The sequence below is a fragment of the Leguminivora glycinivorella genome, chromosome 24 (assembly GCF_023078275.1).
Source record: "Leguminivora glycinivorella isolate SPB_JAAS2020 chromosome 24, LegGlyc_1.1, whole genome shotgun sequence".
NCBI classification, from domain to species: domain Eukaryota; kingdom Metazoa; phylum Arthropoda; class Insecta; order Lepidoptera; family Tortricidae; genus Leguminivora; species Leguminivora glycinivorella.
The window spans coordinates 8,290,894-8,311,986 of record NC_062994.1 but is presented as its reverse complement, the minus strand read 5'-3'; the positions used below and the strand labels follow the sequence as shown (position 1 = coordinate 8,311,986).

At 38.3% G+C, this 21,093-nt stretch overlaps 2 protein-coding genes across 2 annotated transcripts in view; both read left to right on the top strand.

The window, feature by feature from the left end:
• Positions 1–323: 323 nt before the first annotated feature.
• On the top strand, positions 324–12,352 carry LOC125238694. The gene is made up of 4 exons (XM_048146095.1): positions 324–434; positions 8,155–8,402; positions 10,630–10,820; positions 12,243–12,352. The coding sequence occupies exons 2-4, from the start codon at positions 8,179–8,181 to the stop codon at positions 12,281–12,283; spliced, it is 456 nt and encodes a 151-aa protein (XP_048002052.1). The 5' UTR covers positions 324–434; positions 8,155–8,178; the 3' UTR covers positions 12,284–12,352.
• Positions 12,245–21,093, top strand: part of LOC125238695 (motor neuron and pancreas homeobox protein 1-like) — a 25,339-nt gene continuing 16,490 nt past the window's right edge. The window contains exon 1 of the mRNA XM_048146096.1: positions 12,245–12,429. Within this exon, the coding sequence (XP_048002053.1) occupies positions 12,312–12,429 (118 nt within the window). The 5' untranslated portion in view covers positions 12,245–12,311. The remainder of the gene's footprint in view (positions 12,430–21,093) is intronic.

The window sequence follows — 21,093 nt, the reverse complement described above, 5'->3', positions numbered from 1 at the left end:
AAAACGCGCACTAAGCATAAAGACCCAACAATCTGCGACCACAAAATTACCATTCCGAAGCTGAAGAAAATTAAAGCTAAACGGTTAGGTTGGCAACGCTGCGAGAACGAGACACACGACAAAACAACAGAGAAAAAACGAGAAGGGAGATGGGCGGAGTTAACTTGTAACCACTGTAATCTGACCTTCCACTGTCCGATACGCTGAAGTAACTACAAGAGAGATAGAGGTTTTTGTATTGAGATTGGCAGCGCCATCTATACTGGGCGCGTGGAACCGCCTCCGTACAAGCAATATGAGTAGATAATAGGCATTCTGGATATTTTTAATTCAGTAGTTACGTACTTTCGCGCGCGGGTGACGTTCCGATTTTGAATTTCGAACGCGAAGTGTTGTGAAGTGTTTGTGGTGAATTTTTTTTTTGTTGGTTGTAAGTAAGTTCTTGGATTTTTATACAACTATTTCATTCAAGTTCCATTTAATAGGATTTATTTTTCGGAAAAATTGTATTCGGTTCGGTTGCGGTTGATGGTGTATTCAAATATCGTAATTACTGTTTATACAATAATATTAAGTAATTATCAATTTATAACCTATTAGATAATGATAAAAAATTTGACATTATTAAGTTAAACTAAATCACATATTTACTACTCTACTTACTATACTTCGGTATTTTGTAATCAATTTTATGTTTATCTTTTAAAGTATATTTACCGAAAACGAACTAATTAAACAGATAACTTTAATTAAAAACAAATCGAAAATGACATACCTATGCGACTAAGAAGTCTCCTTCTCACTCAGTTTCGGCTAAAAGCTGTATAGTCAAGTCACAAACAAGTTTCGGAAACTTAAGTTACCTAATACCTACAGGCGGGTGGACATTGAAAATGAGTCACAAGTAAAAATTAAATTGAGTTACAGCGTATCTATTATTCTACTTACTTTATCTAGGTACCTACTTAAAAAAAACGATACAAGTGCGGAGAAGAGGAAATTTCAAATACTACCGACCTTCGGTTTTCGACATGACAAGAAAATCACTATTTTGCTCACCAGTGCCGGAAAAGAGCACCATGTGTACTAAAAAGTTTTCAGTAAGTACAGATGAAGTTTTTTTAAAGCACTAGTGCGAGAAGTGGTTCATTATATGTCAGGTCGAAACTTCGGATGGCCATCTGTACTGAAAAACGTCATACGATACACGTGCGAAAAGGAAATTCGTAACTAAATATAAATACTTCCTTTTTTCGCACTTGTATCGTACCTAATGAACTATTTTTTTTTTTTTTAATCTTAAGCATTCATCAAAACAATACAACCGGAAAGGCAATATCTTTTCACTTCTCCCCGCGGATCCCTCCATAACATAAGGCAGTATTTGTATTTGATTTGTCGTTTTTCAGCCCCTCAGGGTTGAAATACGACCCCCAAAGGCCCTGTACACGCTGAACTTTACGACAATATTGTTACAACGTTGCTATTATGTAAGATAATCTCACAGGGTGGTATTTTTAACCCCCGACGCAAAAACGAAGGGGTTATAAGTTTGACGTGTCTGTCTGTGGCATCGTAGCTCCCGAACGGATGAACCGATTTAGATTTAGTTTTTTTTTTGGCTGAAAGCTGAGTTAGTCGGGAGTGTTCTTAGCCATGTTTCATGAAAAGTCGGGGGTTTTTTCAAAATTTTAATTTTATGGTTAGGTTATTTGAAAGGGAGCCCCATAAAGGGTTTTAATTTACGAGGTATAGGTATTAAGTTCGCTAACTTTTCTCACTCTCACGCTGAATTCCTTCATAAAATAAAATTTCGCATTTTAGAAGGTATTTTCGGATTATTCGTGCGACAAAATCAACTATCACAATATGTAAACAATATAATTATTTTCTTAATGGTGTAATTCCTACCTCTATACCTATTAGGGTTTCATAAATCATATCAGCTTTAGGTATTTATCTTAAAATACATACTTATCTCCCAAATTCATTATAACAAAAGCACCCTGTATGTACAGTGTACATCTATAAATAAATAAATAAATATTGAGGACACAGATCAACCTAGCCCCAAACTAAGCAAAGCTTAGAAAACATCCATGACTCAGGAACAATATCTGCATTGTGCTCATCACACAATTAAATGCCCTTACCGGGGTTCGATTCGAACCCAGGACCGCGGCTTAGCAGGCAGAGTCATCACCCACTGAGCCAGACCGGTCGCCTATGCAAAAAATATTGTTAAAATTGTATATTCTACCTAAAAGATTGCATGTTTGCGTTTCAATGTTAAATATCAAAATGCGATAATTCATTATTGAAGAAAAACCGACCAAGTTCACCGGTGACCGAACCAGTAATCGAACCCGGGACTTTAGGTTACGCGGCAAACGTCATTACCACTAACCAGCCGGCTGTCGTGGTCATCATCCTCCTTGCGTTGTCCCGGCATTTGCCACGGCTCATGGGAGCCTAGGGTCCGCTTTGGCAACTAATCCCAAGAGTTGGCGTAGACACTAGTTTTTACAAAAGCGACTTGCCATCTGACCAATCCAAAACCCTTATTAGGAACAGTTCGGTTTCCTCACGATGTTTTCCTTCACCGAAAAGCGAATGGAAAATATCAAATGACAGCCGGTCGCCGTGGTACCCATCGACAATTTTGTACTGTAAGGTAAAGCGGGGCAATTCCGGGGGAATTTCCGGAGGACAAATGCAACTGATCCACTTTTTTTCATGTTTTACAATGTTTGCATTATTAATAAGAGTGTCCACTGATTATATAGAGCACGCGTGTTCAGTAGATACATATGGAACTCAATAGTGTAATAATGGCAAAAATGGATCAGTTACATAATACACCTAGCTTTTCAGAGATAACATAAGGTAGGTAAGGTAGATGGGCAGTTGTAATGTAAGTTAGGTGCCTTTGACCAACTCTAAGAGAACTTTTAAGATAATTCGATTTGTTTTCTAGTTCTAGTTAATACCGGGATATAGACCGTGATTACCTTTTTGATTTTTGTCGAGCTCCCGATATAAGTGAACGCAGCCGACGCGCGCGAAGGAGGGTAGATCGCGCGCTGTCTATACAACTTTAACATCCACCCGCCTTCGTCAGTTTTCCGTGATCATGATGCATGCAACTGCGTCGAAATATCGGGAGCTCGACAAAAATCAAAAAGGTAATCACGGTCTATATCCCGGTCAATATAAGTCTAATGAAAATAACCGTGAATCATTCAAAACTCTTATTCTAGTTAATACCTACTGAAATAGTTAATTCCACACAGTAGCGTGAATAAATAAGCTACATAAGTTCGATATTAAACCCCATAACCGATGATAAGCTTAAATTAAGTGGCATCAGTCAATTTCAGGCCGATAATGATATTTAGACATTAGGGCCGCTGCACACATGCGTAAAACGTCCCACTTTGTCGATTGCTATAAGGCCGCTATGTCAGTTTATTCATATATGTATCAATCAAATCTCGTCTTTAACGTTAGCGACAAAGTGAGACGTTTACCAAGAACTAACACATAGGTATGTTAATTGTTAGTGCGTCGGCAAAATGCGACACCTAAAATAAAAACTAACATACCTCTACACCAAAATCAAACCAAATCTTAGCACTAAAAAAGGCGGCAAAATCGAAAAATGTATGACTCATCGGCCAATTGTCTTCATAAAACGTGTGCCTTCCTAAACCTTGACGTCGCGTTGGCGGCATCATCGACTAGCCACACTTAAAAAATGAAAGTTTAGGGGCGAAGTTTTAATTCCCATAGAAAATTTGAATTTGGGGCCATTTTTAGTGACAAGATTTGTTTGACCGTTTGTATGTTGGTACGACGGCAAAATGCCACAGCTAACGCCGTGTCTTGCGTGGGCGACGGTCGCGCGACCGTCGCCGTCGCGTCTCATCGCATCGTCTACTTCCATATCGATAAGGTTTGATTTCGTATGCGTCACATCGCCGTCACGCGACCGTCGCCCACGGTATAAAAGCTAAATAAATAAATAGAGTGAGACCTTAGCTAAGTTAGCAGGATTTTTGATAACACACAGTAGGCAAGGGGTAGGCTGGGTAGGTAACTGATCAAGTTTAGTTTCAATAGCACTCTTAGCAAACAGATCAGTTTTTTTAAAGGAAAAAAAATGGAACGTGTAGGTTAAGTGTTTTCACATTATCCGATCCGATATCGGATGTCGGACCGATATCCCATACATTACAGGCGCCATCTTGGATTTTTTCATTTAAATCCTTCCGACATCCGATATCGGATCGGATAATGTGAATGTCGCATGCATATGAGCAACATTTCACACTTTTAAATTTTCCGTCGGCTCAACATGAAGAATTGCTCAAAATTGTCTCCATATTTAATCATTTTCTATAAAAATGTGACAGGCACGAAAAAAGTGGGGCCTTCTTTTAATTTGTATTACTTCAATCAAAATCTTCTTTATTCAAATAGGCTTACAATAAGCACTTTTAAATGGTCAACAATGTACAATTTTCATCTTATTCTACATATCAGAACAACTTACTTAAGTATTGGTGCAATAAACAATATTGTTTTAAAACTACATTGAATTAATAAAATTATATCAATCTAAATTGTATAAAAAATACTAGTCTAACTACTACTACTTTGTGTCGCACTTTTTCTACAGATATAAGTCGTCCACGTGCCGCCGGCCTAAAGTTAATCGACAGCCGAGGCCATTATCTGTATATTAAAGCTTTATCAGAATTTATCAATATTCAATTATTAGCATTTCATTAAAATACTATCTTGCGATAGACAGTATGGGAACCGATGGCTATAATGGGTAAATGCTAAATAGAGCCATAATGAAGCTAAATAATCCATACTGATATTATTATATAACCACAAAATTAAAATTTTGAATAAACCCCCGACCGCGACATAGTACAACATATCTAGACCGATTTTCATAAAACATGGCTAAGAACACTCCCGACTAACCCATACAACCATTTCAGTCGCAAAATCTTCAAATCAGTAACTAACTGTCAAATGTGACATAACGCGTGGTAACGTCGTGCAAACAATGCGACCGTATTGATACAATAACAAAATGTAGTCGTCGTGTGCACTCGTTACGGTAACAAAATGTGTACGAATTTGTGGCTGTCAATGTCACTGTCAGAATGACTTTTAACGACACTTTATTAGTCGACGTTTGCACACATAACGGTAACAACATGTGGACGAATTTGTGGCTGTCATTGTCACTGTCAGAACGGTTTCTGACAGTGACATTGACAGAATTTGTACACACATGTGTAGGTCTGATTACCGAACTGCTCCTAAACCACTGTATCCGCAAATGACAATCTGAAATACGAAGGTTTCTCAAACTGTCTTGTGAAGTTGTGGACTGGTTGTTTTGAATCATTTAAATATGAGCGAATTAAATAATAATAAACGACGACGACCATTTAAGCACTCTTCGACATTTTATAGAAATGTGGGAAAGTTAAGAAAAGTGCAGAATGATAATACAAATACATAAGCACTTTATAGTTACTTAATGTATTAAATATATAATTTTTAATTCTTATTGATAAAAATGAAGTGTAGTGTTGCTTTACACAATAAAAGTAGGAATCAAATGAAATAGAGTATTTACCGTGATATTAATAGAATTTCTGTTGCGCAATGATAGTTTTTTTCAGTACAGATGCTGCTTTTTTTAACGCAGTAGTGCGAGTAAATCAAGCAATGATTTATTTCTTGTCTGGTCGAAACTCTTAGCTTAGATTTAGGTACTGAAAATCGTCGTACGATACACGTGCGAAAAGGACATTCACAACTCGTGTCGATTTAAAACACTCCCTTCGTTCGTGTATTAATTTATCGCTACTCGTATCGATTTTCCTCTTTTCCGCACTCGTATCTACAAGTATTTTGTTTGGGTTACAAAAAAAAACACATTATTTACTCTACTACGTTTTATTTATGTCTCTTTAACATTACAAATTTGTAGACACTTATCTATACAAAAATCTTGACAAAAGAAGTACAGATCGCTGAAATTAATGTTGATAGTAATATTAATGACGACTACTTCAACAAGTGTCAATTGTGAAATGCCGCAAAATACTAGTTGCTCTATAGAAGACCATTTATAATAATATGATCCCCGATCCTTTACAACCCAGCAGCTCGGTACGCACGTTACAATTTTTTTTTAATCTTCTTTAGTGAGGACAACTGAGTACGACGGCATATTTCATTGTTTATAAAGTTTGAGGATACCTGGAAAAAAATAATACAAGAAGCCATTAAATTTTAAAAATATAATAAATATTCACTGCTTTCGGTCACGCGTGTACGCTGCGACCATTTTGCGACCGTTTGTCGACCGTTTGGTGACCGTTTGGCGACTGTTTTTTACATGGAATATTACCGTCTTAATCCATATTTTAACAACTTTATTGGTTTTCTAGGCATTATTTTTATTATTTCAGTATAGTATAAGCTCCGGAGCACTAAAACTTCACCAATCAATATACATAACACGCAAACACCGAGTAGTCAATAATATTATTACTGGTTAAACTGAGGTAAATTGATGGCGCGTTGATAAATTTAGACTTATTTAATGAAATCACTCGAGTAATTTAATTGGCCATGGTAATTAGCCCACATTATATTACAAATGCATACAATATTTATCTTTAACAAATTCTTACGCCATTACATTTTAATGTCAAATGATTTTATTTCTTTTTTACTTTGACGTCTCTGACAGTCGCCATTTGAAAAGAATGAAATGAACGAATGATTTTGGGAAAGTAGTCGCCAAACGGTAACAATGTGTGCACGCGTAGTGCACACTTCTGTCACTTCTGTGACCATTTGTGCCTGTTACCAATCGTCCCCATTTGGGTCGCCGCGACTAAACGTCGACCGTACTGCGACTAAGCATTGAGACCCGAAGACCTGTGTGTACACAAAATAGGAGGATTTGCGTAGGAACGGCGACCGATTATGGTTATATGGGAAATCAGCTTTCAAACAAAAAAAAACTAAATCTAAATCGGTTCATCCGTCCGGGAGCTACAATGCCACAGACAGACGCACACACATACAGACAGACAAACACGTCAAACTTATAACACGTGTGTGTGTCTGTTTGTTTTTCCGTCTTTCACGGCAAAACGGAGCAATGAATTGACGTGATTTTTTCAGTGAAGATAGTTGAAGGGATGGAGAGTGACATATGATAAGTGTGTGTGTCTATATGTTTGTCTGTTTTTCACGGCAAAACGGAGTGACAAATTGACGTGATTTTTTTAAGTGGAGGTAGTTGAAGGGATGGAGAGTGACATAGGCTACTTTTGTCTCTTTCTAACCCCCCACATCCCTAAAATGGGGGGTGGAAGTTTGTATGGAACATTCCGCAATTTTCGAATTTAACGTGAGCGAAACCGCGGGTAAAAGCTAGTACAGATGTAGTGCGAAAAGGGTTTCCTTCGTATTTTTCCGGAAACGTTCGTATTTGTCACGCTAGTTCGGTAAATATCAGTAAGGTGTATTAGGGTAAATCCGAAAGTCGTCTAATTACGAAAGTCGCATAAAAATCACCATTATTTCCGTCATATCAAGATTCCCCTTTCGGAATTACCAGAGCATTTTTGTCACTCGGAATTACCCTAATGCACCTTACATCTGTAGTATAGTTACGTCAACACGACGCTTTGCAGTTTCTGCGGAAAACCTATGGTTTATTTTGGTATTTTAATTTTATCATCCTCTTTGCGTTATCCCGGCATTTGCCACGGCTCATGGGAGCCTGGGGTCCGCTTTGACAACTAATCCCAAGATTTCGCGTAGGCACTAGTTTTTTACGAAAGCGACTGCCACCTGACCTTCCAATCCGAAGGGTAACTAGGCCTTATTGGAATTAGTCTGGTTTCCTCACGATGTTTTCCTTCACCGAAAAGCGACTGGCAAATATCAAATGACATTTCGCACATAAGTTCCGAAAAACTCATTGGTGCAAGCCGGGGTTCGAACCCGCGACCTCCGGAACGAAAGTCGCACGCACTTACCGCTAGGCTACCAGCGCTTCTATTTTGTATTTTAATTTATAATCCTAATACCTTGTTCCAGACAAGCCATGTGAACACCCCCACCATGTCTTCCCAAGTGCTCCCCTACCGTGAGACGGAAGACCTGAACATCGAAGACAGCCGCTCCTCCAGCCCAAAGAACATGAAGTACTACGAAGATAAAACCACGTTAACTACCAAGAAGAGCTTCTGCATAGATGCACTACTGTCTCCAGAGTCGAGCTTGCAGGATAAAATGACGCATCAGAAATATTTGGCGTTTATACAGAATAAGAATTATATTACTAGGTAAGAAATTATTTATAGTTTCTATTTGTAGTATGTGTAGTTCATTTGTAGTTTATAGTTCTTTTGTAGTTCTGTAACTTGTAAATCTTGGGGGACATTTCACGAGAAGTGTTTCCCTACTGCGAGACTGCACTTGACATCGAAGATAGCCTTCCAACCTTAAGAATGTATGTGTACATGTGTGTACATGAACTGTAACAAAGATAAAACCACGTTAACTACCAAGAAGAGCTTCTGCATAGATGCACTACTGTCTCCAGAGTCGAGCTTGCAGAATAAAATGACGCATCAGAAGTATTTGGCGTTTATACAGAATAAGAATTATATTACTAGGTAAGAAATTATTTATAGTTTCTATTTGTAGTATTTGTAGTTTATAGTTCTTTTGTAGTTCTGTAACTTGTAAATCTTGGGGGACATTTCACGAGAAGTGTTTCCCTACTGCGAGACTGCACTTAACATCGAAGATAGCCTTCCAACCTTAAGAATGTATGTGTACATGTGTGTACATGAACTGTAACAAAGATAAAACCACGTTAACTACCAAGAAGAGCTTCTGCATAGATGCACTACTGTCTCCAGAGTCGAGCTTGCAGGATAAAATGACGCATCAGAAGTATTTGGCGTTTATACAGAATAAGAATTATATTACTAGGTAATGGTCGTTCGTAGTTTCTATTTTTAGTTCGTTTGTAGTTCTGTTGGGGGTTGTCTGTGTTGGGGGACCTTTCACGATAAGTCTTCCCCTACTGCGAAACAACATCGAAAGCTCATGAACGTGAAGTACTACGAAGATAAAACCACAATAACTACGAAGAAGAGCTTCTGCAAAGATTCTTTGTTGTCGCCAGAATCGAGTTTACAGGATAAAATGACGCATCAGAAATATTTCGCGTTTATACGGAATAAGAATTATATTACTAGGTAAGAGTTTATTTGTAGTATTTGTAGTTCATTTGTAGTTTATTTGTTAGTTCTTGTAGTTACTTGTAAGTTACCTTGGGGGAACATTTCACGAGAGGTGTTCCCTACTGCAAGACTGAAGTTAATATCGAAGTCAGCCGAACTTACAGCCCCAAAAACATGAGGATTCAAATCAAAATTAAATCTAAATTGGTACATCCGTTCGAGAGCTACAATGCTACAGACACACATAGACAGACACGCCAAACTTATGACACCACGTCGTTTGTGCGACGGGGGTTTAAATGGTAAAACATGGAAAATAGTTATTTGTTATACAAGGGGGCAAAGTTGTATTTTAACGCCGAGTGTGGAATTGAAAAACGAGCAAGTGAAAGGATTCTATAGTTGAACCACGAGCGAAGCGAGTGGTTCGAGAATAGAATCCTGAACTTGCGAGTTTTTTAACACACGAGAAGTAAAATACATTTGCACTCGAGTGTAACACAAAACTTTTCCCCTCACTATAGCGAGGAAACTACAACGCAAAAAATGCGTTTATCACTGCTTCCAGTAGTTCCACAGGTGGTAAATCATCTTTATTACTAGATTCACCTACTTTTATCAATTTTAAAGCAGTTATTTTGACTCAAAAATTCAAGGTCAAAAATTGTTTTTTCCCCTCACTAGCTCGGAAACACGTGTTTTGTCCTTTAATACCAGCGGGTAAAAACGCATTTTATCCACTAGTGGGTAAAGTAATTTGACCTTGAATAAAGTCAAATTAACTGCTTTCAAATTGATAAAAGTAGGTGAATCTAGTAATTAAGATGATTTACCACCTGTGGAACTACTGGCAGAAGTGATAAACGCATTTTTTTGCTTTGTAGTTTCCTCGCTATAGTGAGGGGAAAAGTTTTGTGTTACACTCGGGTGCAAATGTATTTTACTTCTCGTGTGTTAAAATACAACTTTGCCCCCTTGTATAACAAATAACTATTATTAGTTTGTAATTGCCCTCCAGTCGAAATTGCCTCTCTGTGCCTTAAATATATTCAATTATTTAGTAAGTCGCTTCAAAATTACTTAAAAAGAGAAGTGTTCGCTCTCCTCCCACATCACGACTGTTTTTTTTTTCAGAACCAACATTAGCATGCACTTAGTGCGTTTTCACATTATTCGATTCAATATCGGAAGTAGGAAGGATTTCAAAGGCAAAAATCAAAGACGTCGGCTTAAATACATGGGAGATCGGTCCTACAACCGATATCGGATAGGATAATGTGAAAACGCACTTAGGCTTTAATAAAACTCCTCTCCACAGGTACCAAGACAACTACGACGCACAAATAGAACAGAACACCATAAACAAGTTCCCCGAAAGTGGCTCCGGCCAGAGCAGTCCCCGCAGCGGCAGCCCAGGGTCTGACGATGGAAACCGGTCGGAGTCCTACAGCCCGCCTATATCCCCAGGAGTGGAAGGTGGCAATGAAGAGTACGAGAGCTATAGACCAGGTAAGTGATGATGATTATTGAGGACAGAGAAAATTTGCAGTAAGATCCTAGGGTCTGATGGTGGAAACCGATCTGGATCCTACAGCCCACCGATATCCCCAGGAGTTAAGAGGGGAAATGAAGAGCATGAGTTGTAGACTAGGTAAGTTCTACTCGGAGTAGTTCAGTTCTTGTAGCGGCAGCCCAGGGTCTGATGATGAGTGGAGGGTTGTAATGAGGAGTATGAGAATTATAGACCAGGTAATTAACTCAGGACAGTATTCCAGGGTCTGATGGTGGAAACCGACCTATGTCCTACATCCTACTTGTGTTGCCAGGAGTGAAAGTAAGTGATGCTGAGGATAGAGCAAAACTTGTAGTGGAAGCCCAGGGTTTGATGATGGGAACCGGTCTGGAAGCTACAGTTCACCTATGTCCCCAAGAGTTGAGGGTGGCAATTAAGAGCATGATAGTTATAGACCTGGTAAGATCTATTTAAGGTAGAACAGTACTTGTAGAAGAGGGTCTGATGATGAAAACCGGTCTGGGAGCTACATCCCGCTAATATTGCCAGGAGTTGAAGGTGGGATTGGAGATTACGAGAGTTATAGACCAGGTAAGTGATGCTGATTATTGAGGACAGAGCACAACTTGCAGTAAGATCCCAGGGTCTGATGATAGAAACCGATCTGGATCCTACAGCCCACCGATATCCCCAGGAGTTGAGGGGGGAAATGAAGAGTACGAGAGTTATAGACCAGGTAAGACCTATTCAAGGTAGGACAGCACCTGTGGCTGAGGGTCTGATGATGGGGACCAGTCGGAATCCTACAGCCAGCGTATCCCCAGGAGTTAAGGGTGGAAATGAAGTGTATGACAGTTATGAACCAGGTAACTTTATTTATTATCATTGAATTCGTGTGGAACGTGGTAAAACAAAGACAAAGCAACATTGACTTCATTTCATTCCTCCAAATGGGTTTCGTTGTCATTTGGCGAAAGAAAAATATACCGAGTGTCCCAAAACTAACGCCAAAACGAAGAAGGGTAATAGGACATTTCATTAGCTATCATATTAAGGGATTATGACCATCATTGGCCATCTAATTCATAAAATGGAGTAATAGGGACACTTAGTACAGTGAGAAAAAATCTAATTAGGTTTAGGTACTTACTTTTAGCCATGTTTGTTATACTACCTACCAGCAGCGGCTGGTCCATACAAGCTGATTCTCACCGGCTTGCCTAAAATTGATTACTAGTAAAGTACCTTAATGTTAAGGTAGGTTTCTTTTTGCTCAGTGTTGCCTAGCAGAAATTTTCACCAGCCACCACTGCTACCTACTTGCCATATGTAGTATTTAACATTTAGGAAAGAAGCTAGAAGTACCTAAAATTTCAGGACATAAGAAATATGAAGTAAAACTAAGTCCCCTTTTCCAGGAATCGTCCCCAAACCAGGTCTCCTCCGCAGCCGCCGGTGATGGCGCAGTCCCCCTCTTCAACTACCAGATGCCCGGCCCCCTGCCCTCGGCCTTCCACCACCCTGGAGACAGGGTACTGCATCACATGCAGCTGGAGTGGCTGGCCAGGACTGGCATGTTCTACCATCGGATACCGGAGCTTGGAGGTAAGAGACTACCAGATGCTTTCAGCCTTTGACTACTCTGGGAAACTGACATAATAGGCCATTGGATACTCTGGTATCCATGGACATTCGATACTCTAATATAAGGTAAAATACTACTATCATGGTGGGTCGCATCCCACAGCCGTTTTTCAACTATCTTCCTTACCTACCTGGGCAAGTCCTGTAATATCTGTAGTTAAGCCTCTTCCGAACCTTGAGGAAGTCAAGATGCCGTCGTCCTTTCACTACTTTGCGTTTACTTTTGAGGTAAGGGACTTGAACACCAGATGCTGCCAGATCTTGGAGATATAGTAGATCAATACATGTAGTTGTGTTTAAAGATTCGAGTTTGCAATATTCTTACACCCTGAGTTACACAATTTTTCATCAGACTTTCAATATAACAAATATGTAAAAAGATAAATAAAAGTTAAATAACCTAACTCCCGCTCCGCCTGTGTGCAATCGCACATTTACTGTGGTAGTGTGATGATTTTTTTTAAACAGACCATACAAGGATGGAAATACAAAATTTACGAAAATCAGTGACATTACCACGCATTGGCATTTTAACCCTTATAAAATACTGAAATAACAATTTACAAAATCTGGGACGACGAAATAGTACATTACGATACAAGTGCGTAAAAAAGGAAGTTCGAAACGAGTGGCGATAAATTAAAACACGACCGAAGGGAGTGTTTTAAATCGACACGAGTATACTGAAATAACAATACATAGTTGTTCGTTTTACAAGGGGGCAAAGTTGTTGTTTAACCACACGTGCCAATATTGTTACTCGAGCAAGCGAAAGGTTTCAATATTGAAGCGCGTGCGCAAGCGTAGCGAGTGGTTCATAAAGTGGAATCTTGAGCGTGGCGAGGGTTTCAAAGCACGTAGGTTAAACAATCTTTGCCACTGAGTGAAACACAAACTTTTTACCACACCAACACGAAACCCTGAGTATAAAAACATCAAACTAAATGAAATCCATCGATTTATTAAATATATATGATTCAAAATCATTTTTATAGGTAGGTAAATTCTACCAGCTAGCTTAAGACGTCAAGTTAAAATTTATATGAAATTACTTTGCACTCTTGTGGATAAAATTCAATTTTGCTATCCGGATCGAATAGCAAAGTAATCCTTTACCAGTTGGTGTGGTGAAAAATTAATTAATTAAGCATAAATAAAATCGCATTCAATGCATTTTCGCCATCAATACCGTTTAACACAATCCGTAATACATTCACCCTCGCCACTGCATAATAGGGGAGGTGGCAAACAACCAAACAGGTGACATGTGGCTAAGTCCTCTAGCAAACATTACCAAAACAACCCCATTCCGACCTTCTACTGTTGGTATAAGTGTTAATTCAGCTTGAGAGACTAGCATATGTAATTGTTGGGACCTTCTGCCGTTTGACGTAGGCACTAGTTTTGTTTGAGGGGTCATAGTGACAGGTTGGCGGGATTATCCTAGTGTTGATGTGGTGACGTTTTTTAGTGTCAGTTGTGCGGGAAAAGTGATTAGGGTCGTTTTATGACAACTTGTGATGTAAAGCAATACTTTTTGACGAACGGTTTGGCTCAGTCGGTAGTGACCCTGCCTGCTAAGCGGCGGTCCTGGGTTCGAATCCCGGTAAGGGCATTTATTTATGTGATGAGCACAGATATTTGTTCCTGAGTCATGGATGTTTTCTATGTATATAAGTATGTATTTATCTATTTAAGTATGTATATCGTCGCTTAGCACCTATAGTACAAGCTTTGCTTAGTTTAGGGCTAAGTAGATGTGTGTAAGGTGTCCCCAACATTTATTCATTTAAGTATTTATTTATTTTTTGATGCGTGAAAATATGATCCGTAGTAACTGTAAAACTATGTATATGGTAACTTGTGAGTGTGCACGGGAAAACGTCCTACTGCTGGTCGATTGCTATAAAGCCGCATTGTCGGTTTATTCATATAAAGATACAAGTAAATCTCGCCTTAATGGTAACCCACAAAGACGTTTTACTAAACACACGTTCACGTCACGTTCGGATCAGATTCGTATCAGACGTAGTGCGAAGTGCGAAAGTGCTCTTAAGTTGAGTCACAAGTCCTACGGACTTATATTGACCGGGATATAGACCGTGATTACCTTTTTGATTTTTGTCGAGCTCCCGATATTTCGACGCAGTTGCATGCATCATGATCACGGAAAACTGACGAGGGCGGTCACTGAAGGCGGGAACTGAGGAAGGTAATCACGGTCTATATCCCGGTCAATATAAGTCTAATGAAAATAACCGTGAATCTTTCAAAACTCTTACAAGTCCTACGGGTTTTTAAAGACGTTCACCTAACGTTTCACGTCAAAAGTAATAGTTATTTGTTTTACAAGGGGGCAAAGTAGTTGTTTAACCGCACGTGCCAATATCAAAAAGTGGAATCTTGAGCGTTGCGAGGGTTTCAAGGCACGAAGGTTAAACAAACATTGCCACCGAGTGAAACAATATTTTTCACCACACCAACACGAACAAAATATAGACTATAAAACATCAAAATAAATCAAATCCATCAATTTATTCAATATTTATGATTCAAAATCATCATTTATATGTAAAATCTAGCAGCCAGATTAAGACATCGGGTTAATTTGTATGAAATTACTTTGCCCCCTTGTGGATAAAATGCAATTTTGCTATCTGTTTTCGAATAGCAAAGAAAGCCTTTACCGGTTGGTGTGGTGAAAAATGAGTTTTGGCCTCCAACAGAGCACGCCACTTTGCTAGGACTTGATGAGCGGTATCGCGCCAGCTTTCGCCGACGCCGAGCTCACGGAGGTCTACCTCCACTCTATCCGCCCAACGATACGAAAACTTTAACTACCTACCTATTAATCCTATTATTACCTTAGGTACCTATATAACTAACTATTAGTAGAAACTCTTTTTCTCTCTTTTTCTTTTTCTCTTTTTCTCTCTTTTTTTCTCTTTTTATTTTTCTCTCTTTTTTTTTTAAATGTATGTGATGCTGTATGATGGTTTCTGCAATAAACGTTTTTCTATTCTATTCTATTCTAAACTACCAAATACCAAAATACAATAGTTTAGTACCGGCCCTCAGTGCCAAAAAGCGAGTCGCTAAATGGCCTAATTTGTCAATAGCACTTGCTTATCAACCGTCCCCTCTGAGTGAGGTGGCACCCCTGAATCCTTACGCACACAGTGTGACAACCCTGACTTGTTGGCTAGTATAATATGGAATAGGACTTTTAAATATTTTTCACTACACCGAGTACAACAGATTATTACATACATACATACAATCACGCCTGTATCCCATAAAGGGGTAGGCAGAACACATGAAACTACTAAAGCTTCAGTGCCACTCTTGGCAAATAAGGGGTTGAAAGAAAACGAAACTGTGACATTGCAGTGACATGTTGCCAGCCTCTCGCCTACGCCACAATTTAACCCATATCCCATAGTCGCCTTCTACGACACCCACAGGAAGAAAGGGGGTGGTGAAATTCTTAACCCGTCACCACACAGGCCAGATTATTAATAAGTTACTAATTACTAACGTAACAGATACGACGTAACAGAGCGTCGAAAGCGCTGGTATCCTAGCGGTAAGCACGTGCGCGTTACTTCGCCAGTAACTCTCTATAATACTCGATCGTCTTTGCCGTGTATATATTCTGCAATTTTATCCAACATAATTATACTAAAAGAACAATAATCTAGGTAAACGACTGGTAATATCTACAAATTCCGCATTTCTAAGATAAATTATCTTATCCCAAAGATACGGAAACTGACATAGATGTATGATTAATCCTCTTATTTACTGTTATTATGTGTCACTCTGTACCTACTTGTGTTTTATCTTTGATAGACTGGGTGTGTCGCAAGAAAATGTGATCTAAAGTAGGTAGGTAAACTATCGTTTTAAGATATCATCTTCAACTTCTGAATTAAGCAAGATTGTATCCCGATATACAGAATTTTACAACATAATATTTTTTAACCCCCGACGCAAAAACGAAGGGGTGTTATAAGTTTGACGTGTCTGTCTGTGTGTTTGTCTGTCTGTCTGTGTGTGTGTCTGTCTGTGGCATCGTAGCTCCCGAACGGATGAACCGATTTAGATTTAGTTTTTTTTTGTCTCAAAGCTGAGTTAGTCGCGAGTGTTCTTAGCCATGTTTCATGAAAATCGGTCTACTATGTCGCGGTCGGGGCTTTTTTCAAAAGTTTGTTTTTTTGAAGTGAAACTTCTAATGAGACTTTCTAACTGACAGCGCGTAACACTCAGTTATATACTCGTAAGGTGAAATACCCCATAATGGACGGTGATGCCATTATGGACAAAAAAACACAAATCCTTAAAAATAAGTATCTAAAATTAGTTTCTAAAAACTGACGGCTATGTACCATAAACTAGAGTTGTAGAGCTGTTTCATTTTGAAGTTTCAATTAATTCGGTTATTTCTGAAGGATTTAGCGACAAGATAAAATTCATCAGTTTACTGAAAAAAATATCAAGACGAATTCTTAGTAATGTTGCTAAGAGAGTTGAGTTCATGTATAAAGTAATAAAAAAATAATACTCGGTGTAAACTTGAATGCGTTTTACTTACTGCATTAAGCATGAGATAAGGTATAAAACATACTAGTTTGTTGCTCCAAAGATATAAAGAAATGGCGTTATTTTGTGAGTGTCCATTACTGGAACCGAAAAACTGCCTACCTCCTATGATGGACAAGGAACAATTTAGAAAACCAAAATTTACAAGAAACAATCCTATGTTAAAATAACTCAAACGAATTGTATTTATGGTATATAAAATTGACTCATTGAGTATCAGTTGGCTTTAAAAGTAAAATTTTAAACTTATTTCACTGTCCATAATGGGGGATCCATTACTGGAGAACTGCCGTCCATAATTGGAGAAAAAACACCTAGTTTTAATTTGTTAAGTATGAAGAAACTAATAGGAATATCCATTCTGCAATACGCTTAAAATGTAAAAGAAGGATAGGACATTCAAGATTTAACACGCTTAGCGGTAGAATTTTTACACTTATGAGTGAAATATCAAAAACAGGCGTAAATTTTCCTTAAACTGTCCATGATTGGGTCCGTTACCTTATTGTTACGTTACGCACCGCCAACTCACTCATTCAATCATATTGACGTTACGTAACCTCAGTTCTTTCGCTACATAATATGCTATTAGACTCATATCGAATTTGGCACAATAAATGATTGTCTTCTGTAGTATTTGACATAAAAAAACAATATCTATAGATTTTGGGTATTAAAAGTGTATGATGACTATACGTATTTTCGATTAAAAATGTGTCTAATTTTTTATTTATTTTGGCCACCGAAAACGCTGTCAGCGATGTTGTGACGTCATCGAATTCGAACCTTACTGTATGTCAAAACAATCACTGACATATTGAACTTTATGCCTTCATACTTAAAAAGTCAGAAAATGTTGTTTTCGAATAGAATGACCTGATGCATAGATAATCTATAGATTAACATGACAGTGTTGTTTTCGCCTAATCGCGTAAAAGTAAACTTTAAAAATATTTTTTGCTGTTTTTAAGTCATAATAAAATATGGTAATATTTTATTTCGGTTGATTGGACAGTACTTACTCATATAAGACCGACTTTTAAAACGGGTTAAGTAGCCTATTTACCTACCTATTATACATATCTATTTAATAAGTTTTTCTTTTTATTACTAACTCTTAGTAATAATTTAATTCCTATGAATAACGTATATGTTATTGACATTCATTCCTGGATTTGTCTTCTCATCCCATTCGCCCCTTTAAATGGTTTATAAAAAGTCCGCCGCCATACCATGTACCATTTGACAGAACAAATTGACGATAGTTAAATATAATCGTAGCAATAAAAATAGTGTTGCACTAAACCAAGGGGTGCAGGGCTCTAAATAAAGTGGCCATATCAAAATTATGATCGATTTGAAGTGAAGCTATAATTTTGATTGAATAAATTTACTAGACCAAAGAGGATCGAGTATTATAGAGAGTTACTATCAAAGTAAAATGTGTAATCACAGTGCATAGACTGCCATCTCTCGACACAGGCTTAAAACTTTTGAACCTCAGTTTTGACAATTTGGCCCATATTGTTAGCTTGATATGTGTTAAAATGTCAAATATTAATATTAGCGCCATCTAGCCGAGCGTTCCCCAAAGGTGTAACGCCATCTAGGCCACCGTACCTTTTTCTCTAGGGCTTTGAGGTACGTTTTTTTCTTAGACTTTATCCGTCTATGTCTTTGACTAGACATATTGAGTAGTGTATATAACGAGCGATGTTTGGTCGGCTAGGGCCGATTCCACGTCGATAGGTTTGGGGAGACCCTAAGTGCGTTTTCACATTATCCGATCCAATAGAGGATGTCGGAAGGATTTCAATAGTAATAAAAATTAAAATTTTGAAAAACCCCTACATAGTGGACCGATTTTCATGAACGATGGCTGAGAACACTCCCGACTAACTCAGCTTTCAAACAAAAAAACGAAATATAAATCGGTTCATTCGTTCGGGAGCTACGATGTCACAGACAGACACACACACAGACAGACAGACAAACAGACACACAGACAGACAGACATACAGAGAGAAAGACACGTCAGACTTATAACTCCCGTCGTGCGTTAAAAATCAAAGATGGTGACTTAAATGTATGGGATATCGATCCTACATCCGATATCGGATCGGATAATGTGAAAACGCACTAATAATTAAAACTTGTCAGGTGCATAATTCCGAAAGTCGCATAAAGATCACCATTATTTCCAACATATTAAGATTCCCCTTTCAGAATTACCACAGCATTTCTGCCATTCGGAATTACCCTAATGCACCTTATAGAAATAAGTGAATAAGTTAGCACCCCAGGCGTGAATATTATTACCGGCCGGTCCCTCGCGGTCTGAGAGATTAGGCCGTAAACGATAGTATTATGGCCATCTGTCACAATTTGGCTTATTTGTATAATTGTAATAATAGTATGGGCTGGAAAGTAATCCTTTACTGCATTACGGTTCGGCGGATATAGTAAAATTGACTAAAATATAGCGGTTAAAGTCAAACCAATGAAATGAAATGAAATGAAATGAAATGAAATTCTTTATTCTTCAATTTAGGCATTAACATAATGCTCTTATGAAAGTCAAGGGTACATTTGTACAAACATAAATAAATAAATTTCACCAATTATCCTAACTGAAAATACAATTTAAATTAAATAATTATGCATATAAAGCAATAATTCATAATTCATTTATTGTCATATTTATTGAACATGGGTAAATACAATGATGGAGCATAACAATAAATACATAGAATCACCATGGTCTTGCCAATAGGCGTACAAACAGTGAAACTTAAACCTACTTAATAACATAACTACATAAGGCATGCACATTTACATTTTTAGCTACATACTACGATTTTTACATCTTATACTCATACATATATTTAGTTAAAATGTGTCACTGAGGTACTCTTGAATAGAGTAATAGGCTTTTTCTGATAAAAAATACATTATTTTGGTTTGTCACTTAAGTACATTTTCCATATATCCCGGTCTGTGATATAGTCCTTAACTTTACCTTAACAATGAAGATCGAGTATACATAACTAACTTTTGCCCGCGACTTCGCTCGCGTTAAATTCGAAAATTGCGGAATGCTCCATACAAACTCCCACCCCCATATTAGGGAAGTGGGGGGTTAGAAAGAGACAAAAAGTAGTCTATGTCCACTCTATGTCACTCTCCGTCCCTTCAACTATCTCCACTTAAAAAAATCACGTCAATTCGTCGCTCCGTTTTGCCGTGAAAGACGGTCAAAGAAACAGACACACACTCTCCCATACAATACCGGGACACACAAAGCCCATACAAAAAAGCGTACCCCTGAAATGTGGGCCTTTTAGGTTTAAAACTAGATGGCGCTGTTCGCAGCCTGGAAGTGGCCAAAATCATATTTTCCCGAACAATTTCTGCGTGTTTTTATGTAAATATTTCTGTGTGATTTTTTAAATAGAGATAGTTGAAGGGATGGAGAGTGACATAGGCTACATACATACATAGGCTAGTGATGGGAACCAGCTAGTCCTATATACATAATCCTTGGTATTATAGTATGGATTGCCAATTCATTAGGCTTGTGTCGTTCACGAACTATGAACTGTTAGGAATAAAATCCCATCAATGACCGAAATGAACTAAATCTTTCCGTGCTCTGTGAATCGGTCTTTGCTCATTTAGTTCTTTATAGGATCAGCGAGCGCGAGCGGTTTAGATCGAGAACGAGTGTGTGTGACTGCGCCGACCGAGAGCGAGCTATTTAGCAGAGCAACTGAGCAACACAAAAACGTCAAGTTTTCATATTAAGTTTCGGTTACTTACAATCTTTCGGCTCGGAATTGCTATTATCTGTGGACTATTCGTATCATTTGACACTATTTAGTCCCATTCGTTCTGATCTTTCCGACCGCAGTGGTCGCTGGTCTGGCTGAACTAAATGAGCAAAAGACCTAAATGAGTGAACTAGTTCGTGGGAGCGATCGAATGAGATCGGAGCGCTCCGAGCAACGAACGAAACGGCACAAG